The following is an 18,667-nucleotide window of genomic DNA, read 5'->3' as shown; positions in this document are numbered from 1 at the left end:
TTCTAAAACTATAGTGAACTTCATATGGGGAACCACCAGGGAGGTCACAAAAAGGGAGCTACTCTATAAGAGTAAAAAGGAGGGAGGCCTTGGGGCTGTTGATCTGGGGTTAAAACTAAACATTGCTTTTTGCAAGAATGTTGCATCAGCCATAGAACGAAAGGCCACATGGATAGGTGAAGCCCTGAGCTGGACCAAAAAAATAGGACGAGCAAGGAGCTCAGTTCCATATTACAAACTTTTGTATGGTGATTTCGTGAACAAGTTTACACACATTAATATTGCTTGGAATCAAATGTCCAGCAAATATATATATGTAAAATTGTGTAGTGAATTGTATGGTGGTGTTTTCCCCTACAAACATTTGGATGAAACAAGCTCTCAGGTCTGTATCAGAAATATATTTAGTAAGAGTCTCTCAGAAAACAAGAGAGACATCATGTGGCTGGTCTCAGTTGGCAGACTGGCAGTCCGAGCAGTCGTTAAGTGGAGCTGCTTTGTCACAACCAAAGAGTGTCCTATGGATGACTGCATAGAGGATGAAACCATAGAACACCTGCTCCTAAACTGTGAGCGATCTAAATATGTTTGGGGGAAAATAGTCAGTATCGGTCTTAATGTAACTGTGAATTATAATGCTGTGATGTATGGTGTTTTCGATGAAACAATGCCAGGGCCACACCAGGACTTTTTCTGGACAGTTGTTTGTGTGGTCGTGGCCAAGTTGTGGAAAACGAGATGTGCCACGGTTATCCACCAAGCCGTCATCCCGGGTGGAGTGGTCTATAAACAAATCATAACAGAACTGAAAAGACTAAGAACACTGGACATCAGAACAAAGAGACCCACACCCTGGCACCTGCTCACTTTCTAACAGACTTCTTATTTTTGATAATTACTGCTTTCTACTGTTTATACAATGTATTTACTGTAAATGTAACCCCTGACTGAATAATTTAATAAAGTATATTTAAAAAGGTAAACCCAGCCCCCACGTGACCTGCTCTCTCAGTTCCCAGTCACATAGTGACTGAGAACAGGTCTGAGAGCAGGTCACGTGGGGGATGGGTTTACCCAGGCTAGACCATTGCGTCCTTCTCACCATTTCACACATAATTACACCCCCCCCCCCCCCCGCCCGGCCAGTACATTTTGCATTTGAATACAATTCCATCTCCACAAAGGACAGAGAGACTCTCTCAGATTCCACACAAGAGCCGCCATCTAGTGATCATTATGTGCAAATGCACAGCCTCTCATTCAAATGACTTAGGGGTCACTCGACCCCTGTTGTGGCCCTGATAGTAGGTAAAAATGGCCCGGTTTTTCTAGTGTTAAGTCCTTAGGAGAACGACGAGGCACAGTGACCATGTTGACATGCATCTTCCTGGTGATCTGCTGATACAATACTGTAGTGTACACAGTAGATTTGTTATTTTATTCCCTGTATTAAATGAGTTTTCAGCCTCCATGCCTCCTCTGACAACTAATCGAATGAAACAACCTGGAAAGGGGAACATCATGAAGTATTCATCATAGCCGTCTATGACTGGGGGTCACAGGTAGGCATCGCCTCATTTTCAGGGTTCATGAGGTGGCCACCGCTTTACAACTCATTACAACACCGGTAATGCCACCACCTGTTGTACTCTATAGCAGTGCTTTTCAAAGTGGGGGCCGAGGGCCCCTGGCAGGCCACGAGGAGGCACTAGGGGGCCTCAGCAAATTAATGGAAATGCTTAAAAAAACACCTTTATGGGGAAGGAAATGATTCAGTTATATTTGTTAATACTACAGTATAATCATTCATTTCCTGTGTCTGAGCTTGTTTGTCTTGTTCACATACTGTTATATAAAAATAAATGAAAATAAAATATTGTATTTTATTGTACATGTATTTTTTATTTTATAAATGTTTTTTTGTCTTTTTATTAAAGTCTGCGACCCAAATTGGGTCCTGACCCATAGTTTGGGTATAAAGGGTGACATCACAGGGCAGGGCACAGAGACCAGCCAATAGCAGATGACCAGTTCACTACTTTTCACCATTAGGTGTTAATCACATATCTAGATGGGGTTTAGTTAGTCTTTCATGATACATTTCTGCTTCAACTTCTTACAAGATTATTTCATTACAGATGCCATTACTTTACAAATCCACAAGAGGGGGGTAGAGATGTGAATTTACTGCCCTGGCAGCTCTAGTAAATTGCCTTATCTTATCCAGACTCAAATTAATGATCCTTTTCCCTATTCTACCTAGCATAATGAAATGAGAAAATATTTGAGATACAAATATAATTATTATTATAATATGGGCTCCAGAGTTCCCATGCTAGGTAGAATAGGGAAAATGATCATTAATTTGAGTTGGTATGGAGTAGAGAGGCAGTTGGCAGTGGTATCTCAAATGCCATTAGCATTGTAATATAAGTTTTGAGTATGGGAATTCAAACCACAGGTCTCAGTCTAGGTCAAACCTCTGTTTAAAATATGCTCAATCTGGAAAAGATAAGGCAATTTACCAGAGCTGCCAGGGCAGTAAATTCACATCTCTACCCCCCTCTTGTGGATTTGCAAAGTAATGGCATCTGTAATTAAATAATATTGGAAGAAGTTGAAGGCAGATTGTGGTGTCTGCATGTGTCTGTCCATATGACGTGCATCTATATCTATAACTCATACCAATAATTATGTGTATGCAATTTATCTTATTGAATATGAAATAATTTTTTATCTCAGAAATCTTTGAGATTCTAACTAAATCAGGATTCTGAGAATAAAGTCAGAATTCTGAGATTAAAATCAGAATCAGAATTTTGAGAAAAAAGTCAAGAGTTTTGAGATTAAAGTCAGAATTCTCAGATTAAAGTCAGAAAAAGAAGCATACTATGTGACATCACTGACGATGTCACTGATGATATTATCGATGGTGTACCGGAATTGGAATGTCTCAGGTCCCTAGATTTTTGTGACGTCAAAGTAGGGTCACAAGCCAAAAAAGGTTGGGAACCCCTGCCTCTCAGAAAGAAGGTCCTGGGTTTGATTCTTGCCTCGGACGCTGTTGACACTGGGGGGGGGTGTCTCCCCATGCCTACGGTGCCTGGTGCCCTGGTAGGCTATCTCATTGAAAGGGCCTTTCTGTGAGAAGTTTGCATGTTCTCCCCATGCTCCCCTGGGCTTTCCTCCATATATAACCCCTAAAAACTGCAGAAGATCGTCATCTGACCAGCTGAGGTTGGAAGAAGTTCGTCTCCGGGCGCTTCACTGCAGGTCTAACATGGAGGACAAATTTCACAGCGTCTCCAAAGCATGTGTATGTGTGTGTGCGTGCACTGGCACAATGGCATGTATGCATGCCACGATGGTGTTTGTGTCAAATAAAGACGGGGTTTGTCCATCTGGTTTAATTTGAGCACATTATGTGCTTCAGTTCCCTCTTCTGCCATCACCTATGCAATAGGATACAAGATGGAGGACTGTTTCCATGGATACCGCTGTAGTTCAGGTGTGCTGTCTTGTCACCTTGCTAAACTGAATATTCTTTGTTGCAGAGTCCCATCTATGGGAACTGTCCTCCAGCCTCCAGATCCAAGCCAGACTCAACCTACCAGAGCTTCAGTCCAGCCACCATGGATCAGGACCAAACACGCTCCACTGTCAAGCAGACTAGACAGTGCTAAGAGTGCTGAGATACTAGAGTTGTTAAATCACAAGTCTCCACCTCACCTTCAACTGTCACTCATGACCAGAGCACGCCCACACCCACAAAAGATTATATAACTCCGCCCCTTCAGGCCTGTGACTCTCCTGATTCCCTCCAAACATTTCCAGCAGACAAAGAGGAAGCCAATGCCAATGTGAGTGAGACAATGGACTTTTCACCTTAACCATATTGTTTGCTTGATATGTGCCATGTAAAGTTTAAACTGTTTTGTACTTATTTGTTAGATTCCTGAGTTTAAATCCTGAGTTTAATTGAGAGTGAAATGCCAGTGGATGCATTAATGATGTAAGTTGACCAGTCATATTGAATTGACCTAATTATTATTTGTTGTTTGTTATCAGACCTGTAATCCTCTCTTTTTGTTCTAATACTTTGTGCAGATAAAAGCATCCATCCAGCAACTAACATTCACTCAGAAAATAAATGGTTGAACTGCCCTGGACTCCACTGTGTTTAATGTGCACACCAACATTCATGTTCTTGGCATGAGCCAACACCACTACCAACAGCAGAGATCCTTTTCATGGTCCTTCGAACCGGAAAGAACATGAGTGTTGGAATGGAGGGGCCAGGTGCAGTTCAGAAGACAAGGCCACAGAGGGAAAGGAGGGCCCCACCTTACCTTGAAGACTATGAGACTGATATTTACAGCCAGCCCAAGAAGCAAGATGAAAGAAGTGAAGAAGAAACAGAGATTGTTGCACTACGACGAGAGAACGCACGTTTGAGGAGCAGAGTTGAACAGTATGAGGAAAGCTATTCAGAGGGAGATGTGGACGAAAATGATGGACATTTCCACGACGCCCAACAAACAGAGGAATGTGACCAGCCACTGCAGCCTAGTAGTATCACAGAGACTCTGTATGGGAAAACCCGGTCTGACCCTAACCTATCTGAATCCATCCTTGCTTTATATCCTGTAAAAATTACCCAATCGGCCCAAACACTTTATTGCCCTCATGCCTATGAGCCCACTGCCTTTGCACAGCGATCAGCCTCAGCAGCTTATATGCTACCAACCTCTACTGCCCAGGTGTCTTTTCACCAATCATACCCGCCATTACAATCCCAGGATTCGAGCACGGCTCCAGCAGTATCTGGCCTTTACAGTCAGTTACCCCCAGCACAGGGTATCCTACCCTCATCACAAGCAATCCCTACACCTCAAGTTGCAACAACCAGAGCACAGCCATCTGCGCATCGACCAATTGGAGCCTCATACCAGCCACCGGCACCCCAGCCTAGTTACCAGCCACCGGCACGCCAGCCTAGTTACCAGCTACAGGCATACCAGCAGTCTAGTTACCAGCCACGGGCACTCCAGCAGCCTAGTTACCAGCCACCGGCGCCGCAGCAGCCTAGTTACCAGCCACCGCCGCAGCCTAGTTACCAGCCACCGGCGCCGCAGCAGCCTAGTTACCAGCCACCGGCACCCCAGCAGCCTAGTTACCAGCCACCGGCGCCGCAGCAGCCTAGTTACCAGCCACCGGCACCCCAGCAGCCTAGTTACCAGCCACCGGTCCCCCAGCAGCCTAGCTATCAGCCCTCGGTGCCCCAGCAGCTTGGTTACCAGCCACCAGCACCCCAGCAGCCTAGTTACCAGCCACCGGCACCCCAGCAGCCTAGTTACCAGCCACTGGCGCCCCAGCAGACTAGCTATCAGCCCTCGGTGCCCCAGCAGCTTGGTTACCAGCCACCAGCCCAACAACTTGGCTACCAGTACCAGCCACAAGTGCAACCTCAACCCCGATACTTTGTGTCCCAGCAAGCTCCAGTTTCCTATGCCCCACAGCTCAACGTCACTGGAGTTCCCCCGGATCCAAGCTTCTCAGTACCCATGGCTCCCGCACAGCAAACCATGGGTTCAAGGTACCCATCACGGGTTGAGGGACCCTCATTCCCTTATTTCACCCATAATGACCCTCATGAATTTGTAATGTTGAAGATGGCATTCACTAACCTTCTGCCACCAGAGGAACCAGAATTGTACAAATTTCATATTCTCCTAGATCATCTACGTCTCGCTTCTGCTCGCCATATTGCACTTTCCTATGCCCACGACGCCAATCCTTTCAGCATGGCAATGGCAGCCTTGGAGCGTCAATATGGTCAACCACATCTACTGGCTCTGAGGGAGATACAAACCATACTAAATCTCCCTAAAATGATTCGAGGAGATGCTGAGGGGTTCCAGAGCTTTGCAGTGAGAGTGAGGTCATTAGTGGGCATGCTACAATCACTCAATTCAAGAGAAGGAGCTGCAGAACTGGCCTGTGCTTCACATGTGCAGCGTTTATTGAGTAAACTTCCGGTGGAGCTAGTTTCAAACTTTGCCAGACATGCTCGCTCAGCCTCCCCTGATGCTCACTATAACCTCGTGGACTTTTCCGTATGGCTCGAAGGAGAGTCAGAATGTCAAGCAGTGGTAGCACAAGCCAACGACCTGCAAATTGATGCCCCCCAGATCCAGAGAAAAGACATGAGCCAAAGATCCAAGTTTCCATCAGCTACCATCCTCCATGGTGCTGAACGGAAGTCTCCACGTGGACTCACTACATCAAGACATCAGTCACAACCCCAAGTGAGGTATCCATGTTTGTACTGTCAGTCGACCTCCCATTACTTGACAAACTGTGAAAGCTTGAAGGACTTGAATACAGACCAGGTGGCAAAATGGCTGAGGGACCAAAACAGATGTTGGAAATGTGGCAGGACGACACACAAAGCAGCTCAGTGTACTCTGAAAAACCCCTGTCCTAGATGTAACGGCCTGCACCTAGGCATATTACACAATGTGAATCAAACTCAAACATCCAGAGTTTTGTACATTAATCCACAGAGTATGTCACCAAAAGTATTGCTTAAAGTAGTCAAAGTAAGACTTTCTACCAGGATGAAGACATTTGATACTTATGCCATCTTGGATGATGGATCTGAGCGCACAATGCTGCTACCAGGCGCTGCAAAGTATCTTGGTTTAGAGGGCGAGGCAGAGAAACTTGAGCTGCGCACAGTGAGACAGCAGACAGACACAATAGAAGGTAGAACTGTAAACTTTAACATATCTGCTGCCTCATTCCCTGAGAGAAAATTCTCTATTGATAATGCTTTTACATCTGACATGATCATGTTTGTAGAGCAGTCTTATCCTATAGATAAACTGAAGCAACGCTACTCCCATTTGCATGACCTGCCACTGAGCTCCTTCTCTAAAGTTCAGCCACACATCCTGATTGGCTCAGACAATCCATTCCTCATCACACCTATAGAAAGAGTCCAATATGGCCCAAAGGGAGCACCAGCTGCAGTGAGAACAAGACTTGGATGGGCTCTACAAGGACCTACTTCTCTCGGTGAGTCATCTGATTCTACCCAATGTCTGTTCACCTCCCAAGTCAATCCCTATGCTGAACTTAAACAGCATGTAGAGCAATTGTGGCAAATTGATACCCTTCCCTTCAGAAATGAAAAGGTGATCACAAGATCAAAGCAGGATAATGAGGCCATGGATCTTTTGGATGCAAGAACTATAAGAGTGGACACATGTGGAACTGAACGCTATGCAACCCCTTTGTTGAGAAAGAGAAGCTCACCCAAATTGAATGCCCCATTTGAATCTGTAATGCCCCTTCTCCGCCGAACTGAGCGCAAACTTGAGAAAAACCCTGAAATGGCTGACATCTACAATACTGAGATCAGCAAACTAAATGAGGCTGGTTACACCATAAAACTGAAAGCAGAACAAGTTACTGATTCACAAGAATCATGGTATATTCCACACCACCTAGTGGAGCATAATGGCAAACATCGTGTTGTATTCAACTGCTCCTTTACGTATCAAGGTCAAGTCCTCAATGACCAGCTCCTTCCTGGCCCCGCTTTAGGCCCATCACTACTTGGTGTTCTGCTCCGTTTCCGCCAACACAGAGTTGCTATGAGTGGAGATATAAAAGGAATGTTCCACCAAGTACGGCTTTTACCAGAGGATAGACCACTTCTCAGATTCTTGTGGCGTGACATGAAACGGAACGAGAGACCAACGGTATATGAATGGCAAGTGCTCCCATTTGGCACAACATGCAGTCCCTGCTGTGCAATATATGCTGTCCAGAAACATGTGCAGGATCACAGTAAGGGCAATGAGGATGTGGTTGAAACTGTTCATGAATCATTCTATGTGGACAATTGCCTCAGATCACTTCAATGTCCCGATGAAGCAAAAGACCTCCTACTGAAGATAAGGACCCTGTTGTCATCTGGTGGATTTGAAATGAGGCAATGGGCGAGTAATTTTCCATCTGTAGTTGACCACCTACCATCAGCTGCCAGATCAGACAGTGCTGAGCTCTGGCTTACTCAAAACCGGTCAGATCCAGTAGAGGGCGCACTAGGGCTAAGCTGGCATTGTGTCTCTGATACCTTGGGCTATAGACACAGACCTGTGTCCTACCAAACTCTAACTATGAGAAATGTTTACAAAGTGCTGGCTTCACAATATGACCCCCTAGGATACATCATCCCATTCACTACTAGAGCTAAGGTCTTACTCCAGCAGCTCTGGGTGAACAATAAGCAATGGGATCAGCCGATACCCACTGGTGATCTGCAACATGCATGGGATGAATGGGAGAGTGAGCTCCAAAACCTGGTACATATCTCCTTCCCCAGGTGGTATGATGGCAAGTGCGACAACCCCCATGCTTCCTGCAAGGTAACAGACAGAGAATTACACATTTTCTGTGATGCTGCAGAAAGAGCATATGGATCAGTGGCATACATTAGAACAACAAACCAGATGGGGCAGACCAACGTCTCATTTGTAATGGCCAGATCACGAGTAGCTCCTCTAAAGCAACTAACTATACCCCGTTTGGAGTTATCTGCAGCCCTGACTGGAGCCCAGCTATGTAAACTGATCAAATCTGAACTGACACTTCCCTTTGACAAAACATTTCTGTGGTCTGATTCCACTGTGGTATTAACATGGCTTCACTCTGAATCTTGCAGGTATAAAGCCTTTGTAGCCAACAGAATTGTGGAGATCCTCGAACTAACCTCAGCCAGTGACTGGAGGTATGTGGACACAAAGCAAAACTCTGCAGATGATATTACCAGAGGTAAGCCACTCAAAGACCTAACTACTACAAATCGATGGCATAAAGGTCCTGCATTCCTCCACCTTCCTTCTAGTCAATGGCCTGTATGTCCGGCCCCTGCCAGAGAGATAGCCACAGAGTTGAGGAAATCTCTGTTTTGTGGCCTCACACAGCCCACAAAGCCATTGGACCTACCTGATCCAAAGGAATACGGTAACTGGACAGACCTGATAGATGCCACATATCAAGTAATGCAAACCTTACCATGCCACTCAAATGCTGACCCCACTGACCTGTCAAGAACCAAAGCAGAAATTGCCCTAATATCTCATGCTCAAGCTGAGAGTTTCCCAGAAGAATGTCAGGCACTAAAATTTGGCAAAGACATTTCCCCACATAGTCGTCTGTCACCGCTCTCTCCTGAGTTCGATAAAACAATAGAAGTAATAAGAGTGGGTGGCAGACTGAGACAGAGTAAAGACCTTGAACCTGATACCATCCATCCCATAGTGCTTGACCCTAAACATCCTATAACACAGCTTCTGATAAAGGATTATGATAGTAAACTCTTGCACCCAGGACCTGATAGGGTGTTTGCTGAAATACGCCGCACCTATTGGATCCTCCGGGGCAGACAAGCTGTCAAAAAACATCAATGGTCATGTACAGAGTGCAGAAAATGGAGGGCAAAACCAGTTTATCCAAAGATGGCAGACCTACCTCCCTCCAGGCTGCGGCTATGGAAACCCCCTTTCTGGTCTACAGGAGTAGACTGCTTTGGCCCTTTAACAATCAAAGTGGGACGCCGTATAGAAAAAGATGGGGAATACTGTTCAAATGTATGACCACCAGATGCACTCATATAGAACTATTGCACAGTCTTGATTCTGACAGCTTCCTTATGTCCCTCAGGCGTTTCATTGCACGTAGAGGACGGCCATATGAGCTCCTTTCAGACTGTGGCACTAACTTCAAAGGAGGAGACAGAGAGCTGAGAGAGGCATTTACAGCCATGAATCCCCACCTGAGAGAACAGCTAAGTAAATCTCAAATACAGTTCCGCTTTAATCCTCCAAATGCCCCTCACTTTGGGGGAGTATGGGAAAGGGAAATCAGATCCATTAAAGCTGCTCTCAGGGTGACTGTGGGAAGTCAGACTGTTTTTGAGGAAGTATTACAAACAGTACTAGTGGAAATAGAAGGAATTCTAAATTCCAAACCAATCGGATACACGTCCTCAGACATAGCAGATCCTGACCCCATTACCCCAAATCTCCTTCTCATGGGGCGGCGAGATGCTTCTCTTCCACAGGCTGTCTATGCAGATACCAACCTGCTTGGACGGAGACGGTGGAGGCACAGTCAAATACTCGCCGAGCGCTTTTGGTCCTGTTTCATCAGAAACTATCTTCCCAACCTACAGGTACGGAATAAATGGCAGAAGGACACCCAGAACCTGAAGGAAGGGACAGTAGTGCTGCTAATGGACCCCCAACTACCTAGAGGACTATGGCCTATAGGGAAAGTGTCACGCCTCATACCCAGCCACGATGGAAGGACCCGAACTGTGGAGGTCACATCCAAAGATAAGAAGTATACTAGACCAGTGGCACGACTGGTCATTCTTTCACCAGTTGAATCTGACTCTCAGGAGTAACTTGTGATCTGTATATATATTCAGATGTATACATCTGAAGGGGCGGCTGTTAAATCACAAGTCTCCACCTCACCTTCAACTGTCACTCATGACCAGAGCACGCCCACACCCACAAAAGATTATATAACTCCGCCCCTTCAGGCCTGTGACTCTCCTGATTCCCTCCAAACATTTCCAGCAGACAAAGAGGAAGCCAATGCCAATGTGAGTGAGACAATGGACTTTTCACCTTAACCATATTGTTTGCTTGATATGTGCCATGTAAAGTTTAAACTGTTTTGTACTTATTTGTTAGATTCCTGAGTTTAAATCCTGAGTTTAATTGAGAGTGAAATGCCAGTGGATGCATTAATGATGTAAGTTGACCAGTCATATTGAATTGACCTAATTATTATTTGTTGTTTGTTATCAGACCTGTAATCCTCTCTTTTTGTTCTAATACTTTGTGCAGATAAAAGCATCCATCCAGCAACTAACATTCACTCAGAAAATAAATGGTTGAACTGCCCTGGACTCCACTGTGTTTAATGTGCACACCAACATTCATGTTCTTGGCATGAGCCAACACCACTACCAACAGCAGAGATCCTTTTCAAGAGTTTATATTTGTAATTCTTTGTATTTGTATAAAATGCTCTGCTCTTATTTCCTGCTAAAACATAATTTTGTATCCAGTCAAAATGTTTGGTAACTGCCAGATGGTTTGGGAAAGCGCTTCAAAGGGCGGGACTTCCTGGTTAGGGACTTCCAAACAATAGCTGGCAGGTGATTGAATGAACTATCTATCTGAGACAGAGACAGCTCTCCAACAAAGTTAATTTTATCCTGATCTGTCTGTCTGAAAAATGCCATTTTAGTCTTATTAGATAATGTGGCTTGTGGAAAATGGGCCCAATAGTTACTTTGATGATTATGGGGCGAAAGAATCAGTCACAATCTGAGATCACGTTGACTTCCCCCATTGAGCGTTTTCACATCTGCCATTTTTGTGTCTAAACACAAGAAGTAACACAGATGCAAGCAAAACATTAATGAGGGTTTCCAACTTATTAATATAATAATAGTGTAATGTAATAATAATGTATATGTGACATCATTGCTTATTATTATGATAGTCCAGGTTGTCCTGAAAAAAGAAGAAGACCCCGATCACTTGATTGTGCATTACAGGGTCGGGGCGGACCAAAAATAGGAAAAAATGGCTCAGACCCCAGATAAATGTATTTCAATCATGAGAGACCAGTGGGTAAAATTTGACAAGCAAGCTCACAAACAGCATGGCTAATGACTCCATGGTAAGATGCCCCTCTTCTTGTGGTGAGAGAGGAGGGCATCCGGTCAGACTAGAATAGTGAATTTTCCCCCGTTGGAAATTCTTCAGAAGTCAAGATGTTGGTGGTGGACTGGGGAGGTGGGCGGGGCGAAACACAGCTTCAGAGGATATGATCAGCCCAGGTACAGCAACCACTGAGGTGGTTGGGAGGGAGAGGATGATGACGCGCTGACCATGGCTATATGTACTGCCACGTCATAGGCTCAGCAGAGACGTCATAACAGACGTCATATTGACATATTGACAGGGGCTGATTGGCTATTGAGGATGGGGTGATGAGTCAGGAGACACACGTCATGACCGAGGTCACACTGTGGAGACACACGTCATAACAGACTTACACTTGACTTGTATGCTGAGAGCTGATGGCTATTGAGATATGAGGAAACATGACTGGTCTCCATCTTGAAATTAGGTCGAGACCATAATTTGTGTGAATCCTGCCTCAGCCTCTGGTGGTGCTGATCTCCCAGCATGCCAGTATTTCCCATGTATTCTTTCAGCAACGGTGTAACCACTGCTGCTACACAAAATGTGGCAAAATAACATAACTAAACTGGCAAAATTTAAACTAAAATGAAAACAAATACGTGGGCAGAGAATTAGCTATTACTTCATACCGGCTTCCAAATAACATAGCCTATTTATTTTTGCACTGCATATGGAACCCAAACCAAAATGACCCTCAACCAACACTGCTGGGAAAATTAGATTTGGACAATTTTGTTGGTAGATCTCACTATTATAATAAGGCGGCCGGCAGTGGTGCGGTTCCGCGCGGCACACAGTTGGGCAGGCGAGCGAGCGAAGCCCCCGAGCTAACAGGCGAGGCACGCTAGAAATGTGCTCACAATATTTCTATAACTCTGTGGTGAAAGTCCTTTATCCACCTTATTCCTAGCTGCCATGAAGCTTTACGTGAAATATGGGCGCTTCTTCCAGTGTAATCCTCCTAGTCCTATCCCCCTCCCACTGTTAAGGGCTCCCACATAGTCATGGACACAACATAGTCCGTCTGTAAACGATGTTTCAAAACTGCAGGCGAAGGGAGCAAATCACGTCCAGCTTGGCCAAACATCTCGCCGATAAATATCCTGACTTGTTCAAAGAGCAACAGGTTAGCAGCGGATGTAATTACATTCCCCCAAATAAGTTGTCAAACGAGTGTTATTTCTTTGTGACAAGCTAACTTTTTTCACTGTCGGGAGTTTGATCAGGAAATGCGCTCAGTACGAGCGCCGTCGCAGACCCTCTGCCAACAAGTAACGTTAACCAGCTGCTACAGTATATTGTGGAAGGTCAGTCACGTTCTAGACTGGACCTTGCACCCATAATCATTTTACAGCGGGGCATTCAAAAATAAGGTGGAGAGAAGGATTCCATTCTTAAGAACTCAGACATCGGAAATTAGTTTAGTTTCAATGGTAGTTTAATTTCAACATTCAACATAAGTATCCATTATCATCACTCACATATTCATGTTTTTCACCTAGGACCTGGAGAATGTGAATAATCTGCATGTTTATCACTGATTTAATACTTATTTGTCATGATTTTATGATTAAAGGCATCTCATAAGATTGTGTCGTGTTTTATTCTGTTCACAAAGAAACATTTGGTAACACTGTATTTGAAGATGTGTGCATAAAACTGACATGACACTGTCATAACCATGACACCTGTTGTGAACATGAAGGAGGCTTTATGAATGTTTATGACTGTTGCCATTGAAGTGTCATTCGGTAGATAATGCCATTGTTAATGCAATGTTGACATTGTTTGAGATGTCTTCATTATGATAACTTGACATTAACCAAGACAATATAACCTGTCAATGTCTTCGTTATGACAATTTAACATTAACCATACATACAGTGTAATTACACTTAATGACATCCTAATGAAAAGTTCAAATTGTACCACTGTAGTTGAGGTGAAACAAAGCACTAATGACACAGTTATAAACTCATTTGACAGTGTAAGGGCACGTGATGACATCTTAATGGAAAGTTCAAATTGTACCACTGTTGAGGTCAAGGAAAATATTAATGACACTGTTATAAACTCATTTGGCAGTGTAATTGCACTTAATGACATCTTAATTCCTGCTACTGCATGTCATGTTTATAACAGGTTACGTTGGTTATGTCAAGTTGTCATAACAAGGACACTGACAGGTTATGTTGTCTTGGTTAATGTCAAGTTGTCATAACGAAGACATCTCAAACAATGTCAACTTTGCATTAATAATGGCATAACTTACAGAATGACACTTAATGACAACAGTCATACACATTCATAAAGCCTCCTTCATGTTCATGGCAGGTGTCGTGTCATGGTTATGACAGTGTTATGTCAGTCTTATGCACACCCCTTCAAATCAAGTGTTACTGAAGAATTCAACCCTTAAAGAGGATGGATGAGGAGGAAGAACAAAGCCAAGAAGAGATAAGAGGGCAGGAGATAAAATATCGAATTGTTGTGAGGAAAGGAATTGGAAGCAAGGAGGGAAGGAAAGATAAGGAAATGGTGAAAATGAAGGTGTGGAGAAAGAGAGGGAAAGATCAGAGATGAGGAAAGGAGGAAGAGATAAGGAGGGGAAAGAAAGGCGGGTGGCAGGATGGAGGGAGGAAGGAAGCAATGAAATAAGGTGGTGCAGGAATAAGGAAGGTAGGGAAGAATGGAAGGCGTAAGGTTAGCCTGGTAAAACCATCCTGATCACATGACCACACATTGTTTCGCTCCAGTCTGGATATCCACCCACCCCCAAAGATTTCCAGATATTAGAATGTAACTGGCAAAGCAGCAATGGTCTCTGCCGAAGCAACGAGTGGTACCGTTAGCATTAGTGAACACAGCCATAAGTGCAGTTATTGCAGGAATAGACTCGATAACAATTAAACAAGAGTATGCACCAGCGGAGCTTCTCACCGAAAAATACATTTAGGCTGTTCTTCTGAGTTTTTGGATTGGATTTGGCATCACTGATTGGCTGAAGGAGTTGTCTGTCAAGGCCTCCACCCACTGAATTCGACTTGAGTGGCTGGAAGTCCAGACTGATACATAGAGTGAAACAGAATGTGAGGTGATGTTACCAGGATGGCTTTTACCAGGCTAGTGTAAGGTGGGAGGTAAGAAGGAAGGATCCTGGGCAGAAAGGAAGAGGAGGTATGAAGAAAAGAAGCAAGGAAAACAAGGAGCGGAAAGGGCAAAGCTTTAAAACCGGGAATACACGGATAAAACTGTACCAAGACCCAGCAAAATAATACGATAGCCAATTAACTGTAAAGGTGAATGCTCGTCACCCTGTAGTAAACAAAGCAACAATGAGTATTTATAAAGTAAACAGTACAGTAGTAGTTACATTATGGTCTTTAATAGAGTTAGTCGTCTATGGATGGTTTAAAAACCGTGATGATGTAGCAATGCTTTGTGAGAGAGCTGGCTTGTGGCACCTCAGTCCCAGCCAGACTCACAGTTACAGAAGCTACTTTGATGTAGCAACTGGCTCATAATGAGGAGGTTCAGTATGATCAGACTGGAGCACTCACTTTTTCCAACCAAATCACTTTGATTCCCACTCCGCCCCATTCATTGTGTAGATTCAAAGCATTTGCCAATTATGAAATAGTTTACGGTTCAAATTAAAAGTGAGAATTATGAGTCTGTATCTTACATCCCCTTATTAAAGTCATTTAGAAGCAACTCCCTGGAGCTATGCCTCTGAATGCACCTTAAAGTAGCTTCCCAAATAATTTGGACTTACATTAACGTCTCATTACATAAGATGCTGAATGCAACACAAAGTAATACTGGAAGAGGGAATTCATACATCTGTGTTTTGGTAAGACACATGACATGACACATGACACAAACCTCAAGTAACACACACCCAAACAATTGACATCAAAAGGAGTGAGTCTGGTATGAATGGGGCTCGGTTATAGAGACTTGCGTCAGTTTACGTTAGCTTGGCCCTACGCACAGAACTTGACCGGAGAGGAAGGGCATTTCCTGGTGTATCACAGGAATTTCTTGTAGGTACACTTACATATCATTTTGATTGCGTGATCATGGATACAGGTATTTTTGGAAAGGGTACGAGCCTCAGAATGATGGAAACTGCCGCCCCTGGAACGTTTGGCATCCAAAGTTTTTGTCTATAACAAAATGATCAAACATTCACTGGCAGCCACTGAAAATGTTCCAACTGATCATTCAACAATGCTGAATTTCAAAAGGAGAATACCAAGGCACAACGTGTAAAACACCCATCTACTGTATTCCTTCATCTGGGTTTGCCTTATTGTTTTTTTTTTATTCTAAAATTAACAGCCAAGCATTCCTTGAAAATGTGTGTTGTCAATATAATGTTGAATTGAATGAGAAATGTCGGTCAGATTTTCATATCAAACCTCATTTGGAACCACGTCTGCTGTGCAACAGCAAAGTGAAAAACAAACAAACAATAACAACAGCAAAGATGGCTTCCTATGGCACAGCATTAGAACAACCTGTTAATTCATCTCTGTGGAAAGAGTCTGTCGTCTTTTCTCAGAGAACTCACATGTGACGATGATGTCTGTCCATTATATTATGTAGCAGGTTAGCGAGGCACACACAGTTCCCTTTTGAGCCTCCAAGGACGAGAGCAACAAAAAAAGACTGCCACCATTTCCTTATTCTGACGTCTAGGGAGCCGGCTGCACCAATCCCTTCTTGGCGGCCATTTTGAAATGACGTGACAGCCATTATAAAAAGACAGCCATCCTTTCTCAGTGTCCAAAGCCTCCCACACATCAGCACTCACATAAACATCATGCAAATACACTTAGAAAATATAAAATTCATTGGGTTAGGGTATATATTTATATAGATTTATACATACTTATAAATTCATATACTTTTTAGGAATGTTAATCTATTTTGCTGTGTACTTTTTCTTCTTACAAGGTACAAAATAACTTTTCATATGTAACACATTATATAATCGACATAAAAAACAAAAACTCATCAGTCCTTTTATCATCTTTTAGAAAAAAATCCCATAATAAAAATAAGTTCTATGTTTTTTTCTCACTTATATCTTACAATATATTTTCTCTCTGTCAAAAACACACACACAGGTCCATTTTTTGTTTTTGTCTTGTTTGTGGTTTCTCTTCGCAGCAAATTGGCGGTGGTCAAACTCAACGTGTAAAAAAAAAACACACAAAATGGTGGTGCTCAACAACGTGGTAAAATCTCAAAGTGGTGGTTGTCATTGACGTACAGAACTCGGGGGGTGTTGCAAAACAAATGAACCAACTAACAAAATAGGGGTCGGATGCGACGCCGTTACAACGGGCACTTGGCGCAGCCACATTCCAGGGCGGTTTCCATCTCCTCGGAGTACGAGGTTCCGTCGGTGCAGCGGAAGACCACCTTCCTCCTGCGGCTCTTGGTGGCACCGCAGCAGACGCCTGCGGGCGCGGCCGTCTGGCAGGACCGCGGGCAGTCCATGCGGGGGATCTTGCTGGTGGACGTGCACGTCTTCAGGGGGTGGTGGCGCTTCAGCTGCTCCCGCACCATCTCCCCCTGACACGTCAACTCTGGATGTTGGAGGAAAGAAGAGGAGAGACGTCAGATGGGATGGTTTAAATCAGTGGTTCTCAAATGGGGGTCCGGAGACCCTCAGGGGTCCGTGGCACTTTGCCAGGGTGTCCGTGAAAAGTTTTCATGAAAATAAAAATAAAAACTTTTTTGTTGTTGTAAAAGCTCATAGCTCAAGCTAATAGTTCAACGAAAATATGTTATGCTTTAAATCTAAAATAATTCATGATTACATTCTAATCAAACAAACCTATCAATTTAAAAGTCAAGCAAGTTACCGCCGAAACAATTAAGCTTAGCCCAAAATCACAAATCAGAATGAGGGGGTCCCCAGTATATATTCTATCTTGTAAGGGGTCCTTGGCTGAAAAACATTTGAGAACCTCTGGTTTAAATATACTATAGTTTTCTTGTATAGTTTGGTTTGAGGTATTTGCTCACTCCCGACCTTTGAATTTCGATACATGGTTTTACGTGATGACGACTTTGAATAGTGCTAGGTTTAGGAGAGTGAGCTTAAATTTGGTCTTGACTTGCTGGCATTGTTTTCATGTGGTTTAACATGGATTCATAATCATAAGTCCACAATTGCAGCTTATTCTACTGCCTTAATGACTCTTACGAATTCTTACGAAAGCTTGAAGCTATACAGCATACAGTAAGTGCCCACTTTAGTGTTTAGCGTTTATTCCACTTGTATGCATTATGTTTGTGTGTGAGTGTGTGTGGGGTGGGGGGGTGGTTGGTGTGGGTGGAGGGATGGGAGGGGGTATTTTATATTTTATACTGATGAAAATCTGATGATAATACGCTACCTGGAGAATGCCACACCTAAGCCCCTGGAGGGTTTTTAGGCAATTCTCCTGCACATTCAATGCTGATTATTTATTGTATTCTTTTGTAATTGTTTTTATATGTGTAAATAAACAACAACAACAACAACAACAACAATGTAAATAAAATGTATATATATATATATATATATATATATATATATAGGCTGACTTTTCCAAGTCTTTGCGTCTCACATTGACATGGCCCTCCCTTTTACTTTCTGTACTCTTCCATTGCCCCGTCACACACTCTCTCTCTTACCAGTATCACAGGTAGGTCCGGTGAAACCTGGTTGACAGTGGCAGACTGGCTCTCCTGCCTCTGAGACGCGACACTCCCCGTGTCCGCACCGCTGCCCCCTGCAGGCTGGAGGCTGCTGCCGCCGGTCGCAGTACTGGCCCTGGTAGCCTTCAGCGCACTGGCAGCTG

The 18,667-nt window shown here is 43.8% G+C and overlaps 2 protein-coding genes across 2 annotated transcripts in view; both read right to left on the bottom strand.

The window, feature by feature from the left end:
• The window catches only part of LOC310790632 (histone H3.2), a gene marked incomplete at its 3' end in the record, with an annotated part of 494,832 nt that overhangs the window by 47,091 nt on the left and 429,074 nt on the right, over positions 1 to 18,667 (bottom strand). The window lies entirely within an intron of this gene.
• Positions 16,072 to 18,667, bottom strand: part of slit3 (slit homolog 3) — a gene marked incomplete at its 5' end in the record, with an annotated part of 417,236 nt that continues 414,640 nt past the window's right edge. Inside the window, 2 exons of the mRNA XM_083652464.1 lie at positions 16,072 to 17,404; positions 18,501 to 18,667. The exon at positions 18,501 to 18,667 is cut by the window's right edge and continues 39 nt beyond it. Of these exons, the coding sequence (XP_083508590.1) occupies positions 17,151 to 17,404; positions 18,501 to 18,667 (421 nt within the window). The 3' untranslated portion in view covers positions 16,072 to 17,150. The remainder of the gene's footprint in view (positions 17,405 to 18,500) is intronic.

Source organism: Poromitra crassiceps (genome assembly GCF_964638095.1).
Source record: "Poromitra crassiceps genome assembly, chromosome: 15".
In the NCBI taxonomy this organism is placed as follows: Eukaryota; Metazoa; Chordata; class Actinopteri; order Beryciformes; family Melamphaidae; genus Poromitra; species Poromitra crassiceps.
The sequence above is the reverse complement of the archived record's forward strand: the minus strand, read 5'-3'. Positions and strand labels throughout refer to the sequence as shown.